Source organism: Micromys minutus (genome assembly GCF_963924665.1).
Source record: "Micromys minutus genome assembly, chromosome: 2".
Taxonomy (NCBI): Eukaryota; Metazoa; Chordata; class Mammalia; order Rodentia; family Muridae; genus Micromys; species Micromys minutus.
The window spans coordinates 104,558,699-104,578,443 of NC_137971.1; the positions used below are offsets into that span (position 1 = coordinate 104,558,699).

The following is a 19,745-nucleotide window of genomic DNA, read 5'->3' on the forward strand; positions in this document are numbered from 1 at the left end:
TTGTTCTACTGACTTATCTCTAGTAGTTATTGTTGTAAGTTAGTGTTCTCATTAGCATTCAGAATATTTGGTTTTCATTGATCTACTCACCATTAAATAGTATTATCACCTTATGTGTAATGTGAAAACATTACGCTGTACACTGAATTTTGTTTTAGCCTTTGTGCTGCGCATTTATCTGTAAAATGGTAAAACTCCAAAGCACATTGTTTATGTTTTGCTTATAGCCATCAGCTCTGTGTGTGGTGAGTAGGCAGGTTTAGGCAGGGTACTCATGTGAGCATGGCTGTGTTCCAGTAAAATTCACCACACCACAGGCACAATTCCATAGAGCTTTTAGAGCATGAATATTTTTATTTTCTTCATGTAAATTATTGTTGTTGTTGAAATACCTTAAAAACTGGAACAATGACACGTGTTCTGGAGAGTGAGGCAGAGATTCATTGAACTTAGAAGTTCTAGAAAACTCTGGTAACATATCCAGGCCTACTGTCAAAACAGAACCCAAACACAGAAACAAACCAAAGCCGGGGTCACCTCCCAAGCCATAGGGAGCCACCGGCAGCCATTTTTAGCTAAATATCCGAAATCTGTTGACTTTTGCTTTGTCTGAGTGAAGATGAGGAACACATTCATCTAAATTTACCCCTTTTCTCAATCTTCCGCATCTTCCTTTATTCTCGTAGAGCAGGGCTTTTGCCTAACGTCACTCTGTTTTGGCTGCGGATTGACCTTCCTTGTAGCTGTGTCTGCTGCAGGTGAATTGTCTCTTTCATTGCCACTGCTTAGAACCAGTGTCTGGGTTCAGTATCCTGACTTAACAGATGAGGAATTTCTCCAGCGCCTTTGCCTTGTTAGATGGAAATGACTCTTGCCTCCAGGTCCTGTCTTCAGAGTTACATTCATGGGCAGGCTTTGGAAAAGCAGCTCACCGGTGTGACATGTGATCTTCATGAGTGGATGCAGGGTGGCAAGTGGACCTCCCAGACATAGGTCCCGTGTGTGTCACACAGGGTCCAGTTGTTGAGAACACTCAGTGCCGTTTTTCCTCCGCAGAAACTCCCCAAGCCCACTGTGTTTTCTTACTGCAGGGCACAAGCTGCTTCCTCCGCTGGGTCAGGAACCTGGATGATGAGCTGCACGCAATCGTGGCTGGTGAGTGAGACGAGTGCCCGTAGTCGTAGCACGCTGCTGGGATGGGGTGCAGCCCGCACAGCCGTCCGCACAGCCGTCCGCACAGCCGTCCAGCTTCAGTTCCTTCCTGCACTGGAATTGCATCCCTGCTGACACATCCACCAGTGCGGGAAGTTACATGGGCCCAGGCACTCTGGCCGACTGCTGTCCTGAGTTGGCAGTGTAATAACTCAGGTTGTCATAATTGCCAGGAATCTTAGAGGATGTGTCGCAAGAGTGCCCAAAGACTTATTTAGACAATTTATAAGTTATTAACGTGAATTCCAGTTAGAATTTTTTTAAAAAATCTATTTGTACCACTGGAAAATGATATTTAAATTGTGAAAAGGCAATCAATTATTTTAGATAAGTAAAAATGAAAGATTGTTTTCTAGGGTGAAATGTATGTACTACTTAAGTTAGCTTAGTCTCTAGGATTCCGGCCCCACCCCTAGCTTTCCCTGTGTCTAGCAGAGGTGATGTTATGCACAGTGGTGTAGTGACCAGACTGAAATAATCTGAGCTGTTAGGAAAGCAGACGAGAGAGTATTCCCTCTGAAGAAAGGACGATACCAGTGGCATGTACATTTATGTTTAAAAGTAGTGCTGGGTAAGACTACAGCTCTTTAAGTTAGGGTTTCTTGTTAAGTGACTCACTGTTCTCTACCCTGAAGATCATTGTTTGTATATTTAAAACATGTCTTTCTCCACTCTAGTGTCCTTGGGCTTGTTGCCGTTCTTGCAGGGTTTAACTAAAAGTAAAGGCAATGGGAAAGCAATTTTTTTCCTATTTGAGAGAACTATCATTTCTGATGATTTAAGCACAAAGAGTTAATTTGTAATCTGATTAGTTTCTCCTTGTCATTTCAGGGTTTTTGGCAGGTGTGTCGATGATGTTTTATAAAAGCACAACAATTTCCATGTACCTAGCTTCCAAACTGGTGGAGGTAAGCACAGAGCTCAAGCCTGAGAAGTTCCCAGGCACACAGCGTTTGTTACAAGAATAACTGCTACCAAAGCAAGCTCGGGTCCCAGCCAGGCACGGCGTCTGCTCCCCACTTAGATTTATTCTCCTCTACATAGTCAGACTCACAGTGTGAGCAGCCCTCGGAGTCCGCCATGCATGTGAGCGCGTGAGCACATAGACTGTCCTTTCGCCTGTGCTCTGCCCCCATGTGCCGTGTTGTCTCTTTCCACATACAGACTGAGGACGGATGCTCCTTAGAGGAAAGTCAGTAGTACTGCCAGAGTGTGGCCACACTACCTGTCCATGTACATTTGAAAAGCCCACGAGTGATTAGTTTTTATCTTCCATGGATAGCTTAGTGCAGTCCTCTACTTGGTCCATGGGAAGGCTGGTTTAATTTGTGGGGTTATCCCCTTTCCTCCTCCTCTGTACCCTCCTCTCTGTGCTCTCTGCTTCATGTCTTTGATGTTTAACTCCTGCAAACTGTTAACTAGATTCAAACGCTTACACCTTTATTTTCCCAGGAGTGGGTGGGGAGTGCCGTGTGTGTGTGTGTGTGTGTGTGTGTGTGTGTGTGTGTGTGTGTGTGTGTGTGTGAGTATCCTGCTGTATCATGTGCAGAAGTGCCTGCTTGTCTTCTTGTTAGCCTCAAGGATTGACAGGGCCAACTCGTGGCTCCATTTGTGCCTCTGGCTCACACCCTGAGCACGTGTCGGTGATCACTCGGCCTCACCCGTGCCTCGAGTCACAGAGTGCTGCAGAGGCACAGGTCGGGAGCTCGAGGCCAAGGGTGAGACTAGTACTGAGAATGTCAGCCAAGCAGTGGGCGTCTCTGTTCTTGTCTCATCCATTTATAGATGTCTCTAGGAAAACAAACGGGCCTGCACAGAGTGCTAATGACACTTAAATGAAAATTGAAAATTAAAAGTATTCGTCATCAGGCATAGTTTGTGAAATGAATTTAGATGGCGTACTCGTAACCATTTTTCTCTGGTTGAAGTTAATTTTTGTTAACATGCTATACCATGTCAGACACCGTGTACTAAACTGACGGTACACACTGCACTGCCGGCGTCCTGTCCCTGAGGCGGGTCTGTGAGGGAGAACACTGGAAGGGTTCTCTGGCTCGGTCTGTTCTAGCCAGCGGTTCCTTCGGCGGTATGCCATGTGGGGGGGCACACCTGTGCTTTCCAGCTGGGAATGAACTGAGGGAGAAGGGAGGGGACATTTCCTAGTGTCCTCTTCAAGGAATACCTCCAGTAAGCAGAGGTCTCCCCAAGGAGTGGGCTGGCTGCATAACGCTTCCTCTTCCTCCCAGTGACAGCACTCTGGGGACATCTGTTACTATTCAGGTTTTTGAGGAACATTTTAGACCCAGACTTTACATTGTATTTTTTCTTGGCATTTAAGAATAACATGTACTGTGTTCCCGTTACTACAGCAGGTGCTTGCAAGCATATGATGCATGCGCTAGGGCTCCTCCCCTCACTGACTTAGAACGTGGCTCAGTACATATGCTTATGTGACATTTAGGAGCACAGTATTGGAAGATGATAACTTCCATTTAACATCTCTGTGGTGCTGTTCACACATTACAGTTTCAACATGAGTATATCTGCCTTATAGTAATTTCCTTTCATGTTATTTTGGAAATACTGATTAATAAAGTGATTACCCATTTGTTTCCTAAGTAAGTTGTACCTCTGTATATACTTTATAGGTTTTCTATATATCCTGATTGCTGATGTGTTATTTCTATGTATTTCTTTTCAGTACATATTTCTAATTGATTCATATTATGTATTTTTCTGTCGTTTCTTCTGTTTCTTTTTCTCTTTGAAATTTTCTGGCAATTTTGTTTCTTGTTTTCTAATGTCAAATTAAAAAATTAATTTGAGGGGTTAAATTTTAACAAGATAAACTTATGTAGCAAACGTGGTAGCTGGAGAGGACCACCAGAGGGCGAGGGCCGTGGGCTCCATCTGCTCTCCTTGGTGGACTGACCACACTTTCTTGAAGCCTCCATCCAGTGGAAACTCCTGACTCTTTCCTTTCTGCTGCTTTTCAGTTTTCTCTTAGCTTTCTGTATATCAGAAAACCTGTTGCCATGAATTTCCCCTTTTCTGAATATATAGACAGTTTCTGTCTGTGTCTCCTGCGTGTATGCGTGCATGCTTGTGTGTGTGTGTGTGTGTGTGTGTGTGTGTGTGTGTGTGTGCATGTGTGTGTGCATGCATATGTGTGTGTGTGTGTGCATGTGTGTGTGCATGCATATGTGTGTGTGCATGTGCATGTGTGTGTGTGTGTGCATGTGTATGTATGTGTGTGCATATGTGTGAGTGTGTGTGTCTGTGTGTGCGCATGTATGTATGTGTGTGCATGTGTGTATGCATGCATATGTGTGTGTATGTGTGTGTGCATGTGTGTGTGTGTATATGTGTGAGTGTGTGTGTGTGTGCATGTGTGTGTGTGCGTGTGTGTATGTGTGTGCATGTGTGTGTGTATGTGTGTGCATGTGTGTGTGCATGCATATGTGTGTGTGCATGTGCGTGTGTGTGAGTGTGTGTCTGTGTCTGTGTGTGCGCGCCCACGCGTCCCCCTCTAGCGGTGCTGTTGGTTGTGTGTCTGTTGAGAGGGCTCTTCCTGCCGCTTCGCCGCCGTCCCTGACAGGATACAACTGAGCACAGCGCTGAGCTGAGTCTCAGTGAGAATTTGGCTCAGTTCTGTTTTCTTTAAATTACTAGTTAATTTTTTGTACCATAAATGTATTGATCTATGACAATTTTGAGTTTAAAAATGAGATAATTTGAGAAACATTATGAATAAATCCCTTTAAAAGCTGTCCTTGATTATATTTCTGCTTACTGGGAGAGCTGAGTCATGTATGATACATAGTTTACATTGCTATAAGTGTCACATTAGCTGTGCCCTTCTCACAGTTCTCACTGGAGTGTCTGTCCCCTTCTGAATTCCGTGACAAGTCTGACACAAGGAAAGAAGCGCTTCAGCATTCACAGAAGCGTGCAAGGACATGCAGGGACAGCAGTGCAGCAGAGATAGATACTGTTCAGTTTCACACACCAAGGCATCCCTGCTCAAACTGGAGTTTGGAGTGAGGGGCTGAAGGGCAGTCAAGGCTAACTTAGAACTGCCATGGACACGGCAGAAGTGCACCCGTGGAGCCCACTGCACAGCTCTGGTTTGTCCTGCTGCGATCTAAGTGTGTAACTGCGATCTAAGTGTGTAACTGTGATCTAAGCCTGTGCTTTATCCTTCACTTTCAGACCATGTATTTCAAGGGCATCGAGGCTGGAAAGGTTCCCTATTTCCCTCAAGCAGACACTATCATCTACTCCATCTCTACAGCAATTTGTTTCCATGCAGTAAGTACAGCTCTTGAGAAGACAGCAGAAGGTTCTGCTTCTGCTTCACATGAAGCCGGTGACGGGTGGAAGGAATGGAAGCCCAGCAACACTCTTGTTTCTCACACTGCCTTCTTACCGGTTTGTCTTCTCAGCAGAAGAGCTTGGATGTGTCAAAGCACTGAGCGTGTAATGGGCCAGGCCCTGCTTGAAGAGCAGAGCAATATTTATGTGTAAATAGAACACATGGGTGGGTGACTCATGGCCCTGTATGGCAGGGAACGCACCCTGCAGAAAAGCAGCCTTAGGAATATGCACGGTGTCCTCTGAGACACTGCAGCCCTCCTCAGGAAGGAGAAGGGTGAATGAATGCATCTGAGCTCTCTGTGGTCCCTGTCTCTGTGTCTCCTGTCTCTGTGGTCCCTGTCTCTGTGGTCCCTGTCTCTGTGTCTCCTGTCTCTGTGGTCCCTGTCTCTGTGGTCCCTGTCTCTGTGTCTCCTGTCTCTGTGGTCCCTGTCTCTGTGGTCCCTGTCTCTGTGTCTCCTGTCTCTGTGGTCCCTGTCTCTGTGGTCCCTGTCTCTGTGTCTCCTGTCTCTGTGTCTCCTGTCTCTGTGGTCCCTGTCTCTGTGTCTCCTGTCTCTGTGGTCCCTGTCTCTGTGGTCCCTGTCTCTGTGTCCCTGTCTCTCTGGTCCCTGTCTCTGTGTCTCCTGTCTCTGTGGTCCCTGTCTCTGTGGTCCCTGTCTCTGTGGTCCCTGTCTCTGTGTCTCCTGTCTCTGTGGTCCCTGTCTCTGTGGTCCCTGTCTCTGTGGTCCCTGTCTCTGTGTCTCCTGTCTCTGTGTCTCCTGTCTCTGTGGTCCCTGTCTCTGTGGTCCCTGTCTCTGTGTCTCCTGTCTCTGTGTCTCCTGTCTCTGTGGTCCCTGTCTCTGTGGTCCCTGTCTCTGTGTCTCCTGTCTCTGTGTCTCCTGTCTCTGTGGTCCCTGTCTCTATGGTCCCTGTCTCTGTGTCTCCTGTCTCTGTGGTCCCTGTCTCTGTGGTCCCTGTCTCTGTGTCTCCTGTCTCTGTGGTCCCTGTCTCTGTGGTCCCTGTCTCTATGGTCCCTGTCTCTGTGTCTCCTGTCTCTGTGGTCCCTGTCTCTGTGGTCCCTGTCTCTGTGTCTCCTGTCTCTGTGGTCCCTGTCTCTGTGGTCCCTGTCTCTGTATTAAGGCCATTGCTGAGTTTGGGCACAGGGCACTTTACTTGCTTTTGCCCACAGTGATATTGACAGCATGAAGCTCAGTGAAGTCAGATTATTAGTTCTCCTAATGGGCACTTAGGCTTTCTGATAAAGACGCTCTTCACTGATTATCATCTCAAAAGCAGCATGTCTACTTGAAAGCATATTGACAAAGAAAGATTCTTGACAGTGACTTAAACATAAAAGCATTTTCTTGTCATTAAAGCTTTGAAAATGCAACAAAGATAGAGATAAGAACTACTATATTGTTGGAGACTGCAGTGTTGTGTTTACTAAAATAAATGTCCAATTGAATAATCTTAGGCTGTTATGGAAGTTCAAAACTTGCGACCATCCTACTGGAAGTTCCTTTTAAGGCTCACCAAGGGCAGGTAAGTAGCCAAGCTAATTTCCATGTTTATAAAAAATTAATAACTTCTATAAAGATACTATAAATGTCTTGTCCCATGAGGGAATATTCTTTCTGTGGTAAATTATTATGCAAATCAAACATGACTAAGATAATAAGAAATAAATCAGATGTGAGTGAAAACTTTGATTTAACACTAAATATTTGACCTTTTTTTCTTATAATAGTTTAAACATTTTAAATACTCTAGACTAATATGCTCATCTGCTGACTGCCAGTTTTGTCAGTAATTAGGTAATCAGCATTTAATCTGATCTGTGAATCTTTAAACTCTTCTTTTTAATTTAAAATTTTCAGTTCAAGTTGGGAATATAGCTCAGTGGCAGATTGCCTAGTTTGTGCAAGGCCAGCTCTCCTCCAGGACCCCAGGGCCAGGTCTTCTGCCCACTACAGGTAGTGACAGGCAAGGGTACCCCTTTAATTGAGTTCTTTTGGAGAGTTTGACCTAAAAGAATAGGCTGATAGAGTCAGACTTCAATTCTGGTTACTTTACTAAGGGAAATATATTCACTCACACAATCTTATGTTTATTTTGTTCTTTAATGAAATAATAATCTATATATCATATTCTTTTCTGTGTTGCTATGAGAGAGTACCTGACACTGGGTAATGTATTTATTAAAAAGGTTCATTTGACTCATAACTCTTATAGCTGGAAGGTACAAACAGCCCATCAACAGGCTTCCATGTTGGATTTTGGTTTATCAATTCTAGCCAGTGATTTGGAATCAATTTCAATCTATTTTCTCCAGAAGTAAACTGATTGTGAATAAGAAGGGAGACCTACAGTCCTTTCCCCAACTCTTCCATGAGAGTCCCCAATCTCTATCCAAAGTTTGGTGGGGGGATCCACCCTCAGAGGAGAAGGGGATGAGGGATGGTCTCTGGGAGGGGACCAAGGGGGCAGCATTTAGAATATAAATAAATATGTAAATATATAAACACACACAAACAAACATAAATAAATAAATGAACATTTTTAAAAGGTGAGACTTTAAAAGGTCTATCCTGTGTACCAGTGAAAACTGTTCTTAACATGCTTCATCTCTAGGGTTGAATGACAGTTAATATAAGGTGTATTTTTTAATCACTCTATCTGTGTGTGTGCAGCAGAGGCTCTGGAGTGGCTGTGGAAGTCAGGTCAGACAGCAGCAAGTGCCTTTACCGACTGAGTCTTCTTCTCTCCATGAGGGTGGTGCTTACTCTGCTTTATTAGTTCTCTTCTGTTTGCTCACTAATCCTTACCTGTTTGCATATTTGGATTGTTGTGTTCTCACTCTGAGACACTCAGGTCTCAGGTATGAGAGTACTTACACTTCACACACTTGCCTTGTTGGTCAGTGTTAAATGGTTTTGTTCCTCAGTATTCTGTGATTTAATTAATCAGAAAAATATTGATTAGTCAAGTTTTACATTTGAAACCATCTAATGTATAGAGCTCTAGATGTGTTTGAAATAGTAATTGAGGGCTGTGGTTTGCCCTGCGGATTGATTATCTTTTAAAAGATGATCCTGGACAGTGACCCTTGGCCCTTGGGCTGCCCTTGTAACATTGGAAACTGCCACTGAGTTTCAGGGCTCTTGCTTTGCCAACTCAACCTGATTTTGCATTTCCTGAAAGCTAAGTCAGAGGAATTGATTGGTTTCTTTCATGAATGTCTTTACCAGTTTCTGGACTGTGTTCTCTTCCACAGGTTTGCACTCATGAACCGAAAAGCCCTGGACGTGTTTGGTACTGGTGCATCTAGAGAATTTCACAACTTCATCCCCAGACTAGACCCACGATACACAGTTGTCACACCGGAGCTGCCCATAGACTTTTCCTGAAGATGACTGTAACTTATTGACTGTCTCCATTTCCTCTTGAAGAGTTAATTATGTTCAACACAGAAGGGGCCCAAGCTAAACCTCAGTGTCATGTCAACGAGAGATGCTTTTTTTTCTTTTCATACCAATCAGAAATACAGAAGCTTTTTAGAAAGGCATTGCTTAATAATTAAGCTTCCTCTGTAGCCAGAATCTCATTCTGGATCACGTAGTTTTGACATTATTATATATTGTTGATTAAATTATGTCCACAAAGAATATTGAATAATCTATGTAGAAATATAATAAGAACAGTATACTTAAAAATTACTTTAAAAGATGTCTTTAGTTCATTCCAATAGAATTCTTGGTCAAAACTAAGACTATTTCTTCACTTTAGGATTAGCAAAGGATCACGGGTCTGTGGATTCAGTCCGTGGTTTTTATGCTTTTGAATGGATTTCTGTAGCTATGGGGTATTGGAGATTGGGAGAAACCTCCATGGGCAATGCTGCTTTACTGTGGAGCAATGTGGAGAAAGTGGCCATTCTTATTTCAGGGATACACACATGGGTTCCGTACCATTTGGGCCAATGTCATGGTGGTGCCCATACTCTTTTTTGTTCAGCTGACAGTCCTATCTCTCTTCCCGACCAGATGGGCTGTTTGGTAGCCTAGTGACCTAACATGATAGTAGTAGCAGCTAGGAACAAAAGGAAACCGACATGTGCTGCAATAAAGAATATGTCTCCGTGTTCACAGGAGTGTTACCCTTGAATGATGTCAAGCAGATAATTTAAAAGCCAACCTCTACACCTCAGGCATATCGTGTTTATTTTCACCACAGTGACCACGCTCTTTGTGGCTCCATTTGAATGCCATTGGTGGTTTGGAAAGGGTTAAGATCCTATGGAACAAAAGAACAAAACAGCTTTGGGTCAGTTTGACAGTTGGCGCCCTCTCTAATGCCTCACCTAAATGGGATGTTTTATAACTAAAAATGTGAAAATGCAGTGATTGTTGGGAACTTGTCTCTCACTTACTGGATTCCTGTTCCCCTGCTTCCTGTTCATTGACCAGTTCACTCTGGAGTTAAGGGACAACAGGTAGTTGGTGCTGATCATGGAAGCAGTCCTGGACAGCTGACTGAAAATGATCACTTGGGTTTTCTGGGGAAAGTTGTACTTTTCTAAGTTAATATAGAAGTCTAAAGTGGTTGTGATGTCTATAGTTAATGTAATATATAGGAATTATCTTTAAATATATAATTTTGTTGCTAAAACGGTTTCAGGCCATTGTAAGTTACGCAGTAGAACTTGTGTTATGACAGGAATTATAACCCAGACATTAAAAATACTTAATCTCCCACATTCAACCGCATCAGCACTTGTAATTCTATGTAATCCTATCCGTGGTTGTTACGGTGAATTGAATCCCCACAAAGAGACAGTTTCTAGTGCCATCATGTAACAGAACCACTTCAGTTTGGTCAGAATTCTGCATTGTGATTAGCTTTCTAGAGTGGATTTACCTACTTGGTAATACTGTTGAAGGGTCATTTTGGTTTTGAACTTCAACACTGATTAATTAATGCAGTTTTAGGTTTTTATTCACTGGAATTGAACTGATGATTAGTACTGTGTTTACCTTTTAAACTGAAGTATTAAAGCACTGAGAATGCCTGGCACCTGTACCTCATTTTCTCCTCAGATTTTAGGTCTGTTGCATTTTTCTTGTCAGCTTAAAAATCTGTTTTAAGCCATAAGTCATTCTTTTCATTGACATTAAAAGACTGTGATACTGATTAATCCTATTGAAATGTGCTAAAAAGTGTTTAGTAAAATATTGCTGGTTAAAAAGGTGCATTTCCATGAGAGATATATTTTTAACAAATTACACTCATGTTTTTATTTTATGTAAAATGTAATAAGAAACAACTACCACAAAGCAGAATTCAGCAGTGCATGTACAGCTCGGAAGGATAGCTCACTGACTTGCAGTGACAGATGATACAGTTGGAAATCGTGAGGACAGTGCACTTGTTCAAGCAAGCAAGAAGAAAACTTGGAGTTTCTAAAGACAGTGCCTTTCTACCTCTAACTAACCAGGTATTGACTGACGGCTCCCTGCCATCATAAATAAAGGCAAATAGATCTCTCTACTCCAAAACAGGTTTTTATTTCCATTTTGCTTTTTCAGTTCATTTATATTCTGAAGAAATTATGTCCTCAGTTAGCTTCTACGAGAATGGAATATCATGGGTGATACTCCTTTGGTTTTCCCAGTATCTTCATGCAGAGTGAAAAGCAGTCAAGTAATGATCATTTTATCTGTTAGTAAAACTCTAGAACGGGCCCCAAGTAAAGGTTGGTGAGTTTGAGATTGAGAGGTTATCTTTGGTCTCTCTGATTCTTAGCACCTTTTTTTATCAGATAGTTCATTGCGATACTCACTTCTCAACACTCCCTGATCTCATCATCTTTTTTCCCAAAAGCTGTGTTTGGCTCATTGCTTTTAAAGGTAACCTCTAAACTACAAGTGACTTGTGAGACCAGAGGTACACAGTATCTTAGCCTCGATACAGCGCATGTACTAAGAGTTCAGCAGGACAGAGAAGGCATCACATGTACACCTGCAATGGATGTGAATGCTGATGGAAAGAAAGCCTGTTACTTCCAGCTGAAGGAAAGAATTCATCCCAGGCTTGAAGTTGTCCTCTGGCCCTTTGTCATGCTCTCTCTGTGTCTGCTTCAATACTTCCTGCTTCTCTCTACTTCTCGCTTGCCTCTTTCTGTGTCCCTCTTTCCTCCTTTCTCTTCCCCTCACCTTTCTTCTTCCTCCAGCCCCTTCCTGTCATTTTTCCTTCCTCTTAGCCTTACTGTCTGTGTGTGTGTGTGTGTGTGTGTGTGATGCCGAGGACTGAAGCCTGGCTTTTTGTGTGCTTAGGCAAGTGCTGTTCCATGGAGCTTTAGAATTATTATCCCTGATGTCTGCCTGCCTTTGCCCCTTCTCTGCTCGCTGATGTTGGTCTTTGCTTCTTGGGTTCAAAGACTGCAGTGAGGTCTTTGGTGTTCAACTGGTTCAGTGAAGGAATAGACATTTCTGAACACAGTTATTACTTTTAAAATAAATCTTCACCTCCTAGGTAGGATGCTATGAAAGGCAACTGCATAAATACAGCAAGAGCTGTCTCTCTGTACACAGGCCTTTATGTCCAGAACAGTCTCTTCTCGACAATCTCCTGACATTGCTTGACTGTGGAATGTGCTGTAGCTACACAAAGGAGTCAAGAATATTGTCTTGCTTTTTTTTTGCTTTCTTGATCTTTCCTCATAAGGCTGTACTGTGTGCCTCAAGTGAGATAATGTACTGGACTTTATTTTTTGTTTCTAAGGACCTTAAATCCCCAGTAAGAGAGACACACACCCGAAGAAGTGTTGGGCCAAGTGCAAGAAATAACAGCCTTGTGCTCTGGTAGACTGTGGGAGATGGGCTTCCAAGTCTTGGCGAGCAGGCTATGGGCACTCAGCCTGTGCTTCTTAGAGTCACTTTTCACTCTGACCCGAAGAGTCTCAAGCTCTGAGTGAAACTATTATCTCAAGTCATCCTGCGAATTCACTAATATGAACCACTTAATTTCTGAGGCCTGTTTCCCTAGTGTCTGGAAAACTCTTCTCAATCATTGGGCACCTTTGAGCGTTCATTTCAGATAATTTGGTAACTGCAGTAAAGGGTTGGGACAAAATTAAAGCATCACATGGTTGCTCATTATGGGGAGGGTAGGGGAGAGCAGAAGCCCAGGCCTCAAACCTCACTCTCCTCTCCCTTCCCAAGAATACACTTGGCTCCTCATCTCCAGATTAGGTTCTTGAAGGAAAAGACAAAAGAGGCACTATTTTTTCCCAATAATGTCACATTGAAGGTGGGTGAATTAAGCAGTAGTCTTAATGTATATGCATCTATGTGACTTACTGGAAATTTTAGGGCTTTAAGAACAAAAGATAAAGCTCAGTATGTTATCTCACTTGGTCTTGTTGGGGCCTGAAACTGTTAATGAATTTATAGGGAAATAGGGCAGCCATGGTGGGTACCAGAAATCCCAGCACTCCAGAGATGGGGGCAAGATAGTGAGGAGTTTAGGGGCAGCCCAGACTGTCTTAATTTAGAAAGAGGAGGAAAGCAGGTATTTTTCTCTTCCTGTCACCCAGAGGTAAGTTAAATTCAGAGTGAAAATGTTTCAATGTGTTTCTGTAACATCTGAGCCAGATACTATGTATCTACTACCAGAATAGGTCTGGTAACAAGATAGTCTGATGGGGGGAGAAGTTTTTATAGAATCTTTAAAGTAGGAGCCATGTCTGCAAGCAGTCATTACAAATATGTACCTTATTTGAGGTCAGTAATCAAATGGGTTGACTAGCAAGGTACCTTGCACCTTCAGTTTTGTGTGTGCGTGTGTGTGTGTGTGTGTGTGTGTGTGTGTGTGTGTGTTGAAGTAACCCTGAGACACTTAAGGAAAACTATTTCCTCATGAATATGAAAGCTAGTAAATGCATTTAGGGCATTTTTATATGAGTAGTTTTAAATATCCTTTATTTAAAATTTAATTTGTGATTATGGATAAAAATCTGATATGAATTTTTTAAAAAGCTCAGGCAGAAATGCAGTTGAATGAAAATCTGCATGGGCAGACTTTCAAGACAGTCATTGTTACCTGCTGGTACAACCTCAAGAGAGCCAGGTAGATGAGCTTAGGAAATGGAAGGCGTAAGGAAGTCAGCAGCCATCTCTCAGCAAAGGGCTGCAGTGACTCCGCCCTCCTCCTGGAGCACTGGTCCATGGCAGGGACGGCGCTCTTCTCAGACTCTCTCATCTTGTCCATTATTTTTCCAATGATTCTCTTTTCTTTCCAGTGACCATGCAGCTCAGTGTAGGCTAATGATGTCATAGGTATATCAGATGCCCTCTGCTCTCCACCCATGCCGTTGTATGAGTCTCTCCTGGAACCTGGAGCTCAAATCTCAGTAACCCTGCTGTTTCCACCTCTGCTCCCAGCAAAGATGGTTGCAGAACACCAGCCATGGGTGCAGGGACCCGCCTCTAATTTTTATGATTGTGTAGCAAGTGCTCTTAACCATCCAGTCATCTTTGCAGCATTTGCTCTTCACAGCCTCATCTCTTCTGGCTGAGATGCCCCATGAATGCTATGTTAAAGTCTAAGTGCTTTGATATTCCATTCATGTAGCTCTTTGCATCGCAGTGGCTTTCCATACAAAAAGTTCTGACATATCTGACTTTCGGAATGTGTCTGTATATTCCAGCCGTACTGGAAAGCAAAGAAACTCCCATTGGACCAGCACCGCCTGACTAGCTATGTTCCTGCATCTCCCAGGCTACTTCCTATTCCATTTGGATTGGGTTCTTTGCAAACAAGACAGTATCACTGAGTTATTTTTTAGTTTTGTACAAGCGTTTTGTTTCAGGCCCACCCCAATATGTTTGGTAATTGGTCTACCTTTGTACAGAGTGGACTTCTGCTTTTCATGGATGCTAATCCACGCTCTGCAGCTTCATTTCCATTGGAGAGGCTTCAGCTGCCGCAGGCAGAGCGCATTCAGTTTGGACCAGTTCAGCTCACAGGCTACCTGTGCCATCGTTAGGAAAGAAGCCCTTGGCAGCCGTTGGCCACAGTCTTCCTGCAGCTGTTTGTCCCTTCCAGTCATTCTGGTGCTGTCCTTCTCTGTAAGTTGTGGCATCTATAGTTAATTTATCCTCTTGTCTGTGCCCAGGTGAGTCCCTGTGTGGGAGTGGGTAAGAATGAGAAGCAGTGTTCTCAGCTGCTGCCTGAAAATTGTGGAGTCTGCAGACAAAAAAAAAAAAAAAAAAAAAAAAAAAAAAAAAAAAAAGAACTACCCTCTAGTCATCCTTACAGATGGCTTTGAAAATATGCCGGAAGTTGGCCTCTACTACTATCCCAGCAGTAGTTGGCGCCATTTTAGCTTTGAGTTTGAACAAATAATCTGTCATCTGTTTCTGTTGTTTGTTTTTTCCTGGTTGCATTGCAATTCTGGACTGTCACCACCTTAAAAGCTGCCAAATCTAACCTAGACATATATTTGGAAGGACAGGAGGCTCTCCCACTCAATTTCATGAAATAAAACTCACAGGAAGTTTCCCCAGAATTCCCTCGTGTTTGGCTCCTTAGCACAGAATTGTTTAGACTCATAGGTGATGATGGCTCCAGTCACTTGAGCAGATAGGCTGGGCTCCAGCAGATCTCCAGACAGCCCAGCTGGAGGGGAGGAAGGACAGGAGATACAGGTCTCCAGACAGCCCAGATGGAGGGAGGAAGGACAGGAGATACAGGTCTCCAGACAGCCCAGCTGGAGGGAGGAGGGACAGGAGATACAGGTCTCCAGACAGCCCAGCTGGAGGGAGGAGGGACAGGAGATACAGGTCTCCAGACAGCCCAGCTGGAGGGAGGAGGGACAGGAGATACAGGTCTCCAGACAGCCCAGCTGGAGGAAGGAGGGACAGGAGATACAGGTCTCCAGACAGCCCAGCTGGAGGGAGGAGGGACAGGAGATACAGGTCTCCAGACAGCCCAGCTGGAGGGAGGAAGGACAGGAGATACAGGTCTCCAGACAGCCCAGCTGGAGGGGAGGAGGGACAGGAGATACAGGTCTCCAGACAGCCCAGCTGGAGGGAGGAGGGACAGGAGATACAGGTCTCCAGACAGCCCAGCTGGAGGGGAGGAGGGACAGGAGATACAGGTGTCCAGACAGCCCAGCTGGAGGGAGGAGGGACAGGAGATACAGGTCTCCAGACAGCCCAGCTGGAGGGAGGAGGGACAGGAGATACAGGTCTCCAGACAGCCCAGCTGGAGGGGAGGAAGGACAGGAGATACAGGTCTCCAGACAGCCCAGCTGGAGGGGAAGGACAGGAGATACAGGTCTCCAGACAGCCCAGCTGGAGGGAGGAGGGACAGGAGATACAGGTCTCCAGACAGCCCAGCTGGAGGGGAGGAAGGACACGAGATGGCCAGTTCAGCTTTGAGTCGCCGATTGCCACTAGTCTACGCTAGGGCCACCCTTAGAGATTCTTGGGAGTTTTTATTGTCCTAGGTTTCTAGCTTGTCCCTGCAATATCCCCCAGTTCCAGTTGTCTCTCCTAGTATTTACCCACAATCCACCCTCCATCTGATCTCTCCTGTTCCGTTTCCAACCTCCCTCCCTGCCCCATTTACCGTGAAGGTCTGTTTTCTCTTTCCAGGGAGATTCATGTGTCCCCTTAGGCTCTGCCTGTTACTTAGCTTTTCTGGGTCTGGGGATGTAGGATGGCTGTCCTTTACGGCTGACATCCACTTAAAGTGAGTAATACTTTCTGTTGGTCTCTCTGGGTCTCGGGGTGATGGGTTTTTTTTTTTTTTTTTTTTTTTTTTTTTTTTTTAGTTTCATCAAATTGCCAGAAGTTTTCATAATTTTTTTAAACAGCTGAGTAATACCACATTGTGTAAAGTTACCACATTTTCTTTATTCCTCAGTTGAGGAACATCTCGGTTGTTATGAATGAAGCTGCTATGAAATAGTTGAACAAGTGTCCTTGTGATCTGATAGAGCAGCCTTTGTTATATATTCCCAAGAGGGGTATAGCTGGAAGATCAATTCCCAATTTTCTGAGAAACTACTATATTGATTTCCAAAATGGCTTATACAAGTTTGCACTCCCACCAGCAGTGGAAGAGTATTTCCTTGCGCTGTATTTGCTTTCATGAGCTGTCACTTCTGCTTTTGGTCCTAGCCATCCTGACAGGTATAAGATAAAATCTCAAGAGTCTTCCCAGTACAGGAATTGGGATACCAGCCCAGCCACAAAACCTCTGACTTATAGTTTGTTGTGCTTAACAGATATGCAGGGATAAAGGTGATGCAGAAATTGAGGGCATGGCCAACCAGTGAGTGGACCAGTTTGAGAAACATGCTGCAAGAGGGAACCCACCTCTGACACTGCCCAGAGGACTAGGAACTAGAGCCTGGACAGCCCAGAGACCCAGGATAGAACCAAACACAAATGGGGGGGGGGGGGGAGAAGTGAATGAAATGATTCCTAATGCTGTTCTGCTATACTCAGAGATTATAGCCTAGCCCCATTGTCATCAGAGGCTTCATTCAGCAACTGATGAAAACAGGTGCTGGGGTTTCTGTCATGGACTTTGCAACCCCCAGAATCATCTTCCAATACATTTTTTTCTTCATAAATTTCTGTTCTTTAGCCTAATCTATTATTTCAGCACATGAGTACAAAATGAACTGAAAAACAGACTAACATCTCAGGGATGAACAATAATATTAAAGGCAATGAATTTTTAGTACAACTTAAAACTCCTGGTCCAGCTGTGTACACAGGTGAGGTCCACTAACAGCAATAAATAGACCAGGTTTGAAGCACAGTTTTCCAGGAAATGGAGACTTTTCCTGTTTTGTTCTATAAGACCAGCATTCTTTCAATATCAAACTGAACTTAAGAACAAAAATAACAGTACCTTATGACCAACTGGGGTATCCCAAAGGTTCAAGATTAAAAATCAGTCATTTGGAAAATCAAAGTAATTCAACTTGTGTGTGTGTGTGTGTATGTGTGTGTGTGTGTGTGTGTGTGGTGTGTGTGTGTGTGTGTGTGTGTGAGAGAGAGAGAGAGAGAGAGAGAGAGAGGAGAGAGAAACAAGGTGAATTAGCTTCTGATTCATATATGAATCAGATACATACCTATACATGTGTACATGCACAGCAAAGTAAATACACACATTTGCATATATGTATGTGCCAATTTTAAAATCTATATGACAATGAAACTCTTAAATAACCAAATTTACTCTGATAAAAATAAAGCTGAGATAGGTGGGCACATGGACTTCAAAGCTCATAAGGCTTTAGAAAATGTGTGTCACTCCCATGCTTGCGTGAAGACAGACAAACATGAATGAGACAACGTGAGTTCAGTGTCCTGTTGCTGAATCATTATAGCGAGCTGCTTCATCAAAGGAAAAGCCAATCTTCTCATGTATGTGCTAGTGATATACCAAGAAAATGGTCTTGAGTCTCACTGCGGACTACTAGAAAATTAATGTTTAAAAGTACATCTAATTCAAAAGGTATTCTAAACCAAAATGTAAGGCCTAAGATAAACTGACAGAACAATAACAAAATCTTTGTAAATGTAAGTTAGCCAAATAGTTCTTCAATGAGACTATAAGATGAAGTTTTGAGTCACAGCAGTGCTCAGCCTGTCTAATGCTGAGACCCTCAATGCCCAACTAGGAAATTATTTTCATTGCTACTACATAAAGGTAATTTTGCTACTTTTATAAGTCATAGTGTATATATTAGTTATGCAGGATGGTCTTAGGTGACAAATCCCATCCGAGATTGAGAGGCGCAGAATTAAGAGCATGGCTAGCTAGTGTGTGAACTGGATATTTGAATTTCATGACTAGTTACGTGGATCCTGGGAGAACCTGACATTTACAGGGGGAGAATATACTGGTATAACTACACTCAACAGGTCATTTTGGAGTGAAATGCCCTGTCCAGACACCCACCTTAATTGTATAAATTAATGGGTATTGGACCCATAACACAGGCACTCATGAAGTTCTAATTCACATCCAGGGGCTTCTGGAATGTCATATTTTCAGTGAGCTTGCTTCATTTTAGCATTTCAGGTCCCTTTAATCTGTTTAATATACTTTCTATACACTCAACATTCTTCATTACAATAACTAATTGGCTTATGACTTCAGGTATTTATTTTTTTTAAATCACAAAGATCCTCTTTCTATTTACTGTCAATTCCCTGGCACCTGAGAAATTCTTGAACATAATAGGAGTTTGATAAGTAGTTACTATAATCTTCAACCGTGTAAGTTATTACCTCTATCTGGTGGTTCCTTGGAAAAAATGGAAATAGTTCTACCTGAAGACCCAGCTATACCACTATTGGGCATACACCCAAAAGATGCTCCAATACATAACAATGACACATGCTCCACTCTGTTCCTAGTGGCCTTACTTAGAATAGCCAGAAGCTGGAAGCAACCCAGATAGATATCCTCAATAGAAGAATGGATACAGAAAACAGTACATTTACACAATGGAATACTACTCAGCCATTTAAAACAATGGCTTCATGAAATTTGAAGGCAAATGGATGGAACTAGAAAATATTCTTTGTGAGGTAACCCAAACACAAAAGAACATGCATGGTACGTACTCACTGGTAAGTGGATATTAGCCCAAAAGCTCAGAATACCTATGATACAACCCACAAACCATATGAACTTAAGAAGGAAGACCAAAGTATGGATGCTTCAATCCTATATAGAAGGAGGAACAAAATAATCACAGAAGGTAGAGGGATGGAGGGACTTAGGAGAGAGAGAGTAGGGGAAGGAAAAGGGGGGGAGGGCAAGATGAGATATTGGAAGGGACAGGAGAGATGGTCAGGAAATTGAATAGAAATATGTGTCAGTAGGAGATGGGGAATTGGGGGTAGCCACTAGAAAGTCACATGCCAGGGAAGCAAGAGGCCCTCAGGACTCAACTGGGATGTTTTTGGCCAAAATACAAAACAAGGGGGGTAATAGAACCTGTAGAGACCACCTCCAATAGATAGGCACAGCCCCCAGTTGAGGGATAGCACCCATCTCAAATTTTTTAATTCAAAAGTGTTTCTGTCCAAAGGAAAGACAGGGACAAAAATTGGAACAGAGATTGAAGGCCATCCAGAGACCACCAC

At 43.3% G+C, this 19,745-nt stretch overlaps 1 protein-coding gene across 1 annotated transcript in view; it reads left to right on the forward strand.

Moving 5' to 3' along the window:
- TMEM135 (transmembrane protein 135) overlaps window positions 1–11,027 on the forward strand; it is a 176,472-nt gene extending 165,445 nt beyond the window's left edge. The window contains exons 11-15 of the mRNA XM_080912125.1: window positions 1,092–1,155; window positions 2,044–2,120; window positions 5,425–5,523; window positions 7,040–7,107; window positions 8,840–11,027. Coding sequence (XP_080768251.1) covers window positions 1,092–1,155; window positions 2,044–2,120; window positions 5,425–5,523; window positions 7,040–7,107; window positions 8,840–8,972 — 441 coding nt within the window. The 3' untranslated portion in view covers window positions 8,973–11,027. The remainder of the gene's footprint in view (window positions 1–1,091; window positions 1,156–2,043; window positions 2,121–5,424; window positions 5,524–7,039; window positions 7,108–8,839) is intronic.
- The last annotated feature ends 8,718 nt before the right edge of the window (window positions 11,028–19,745 follow it).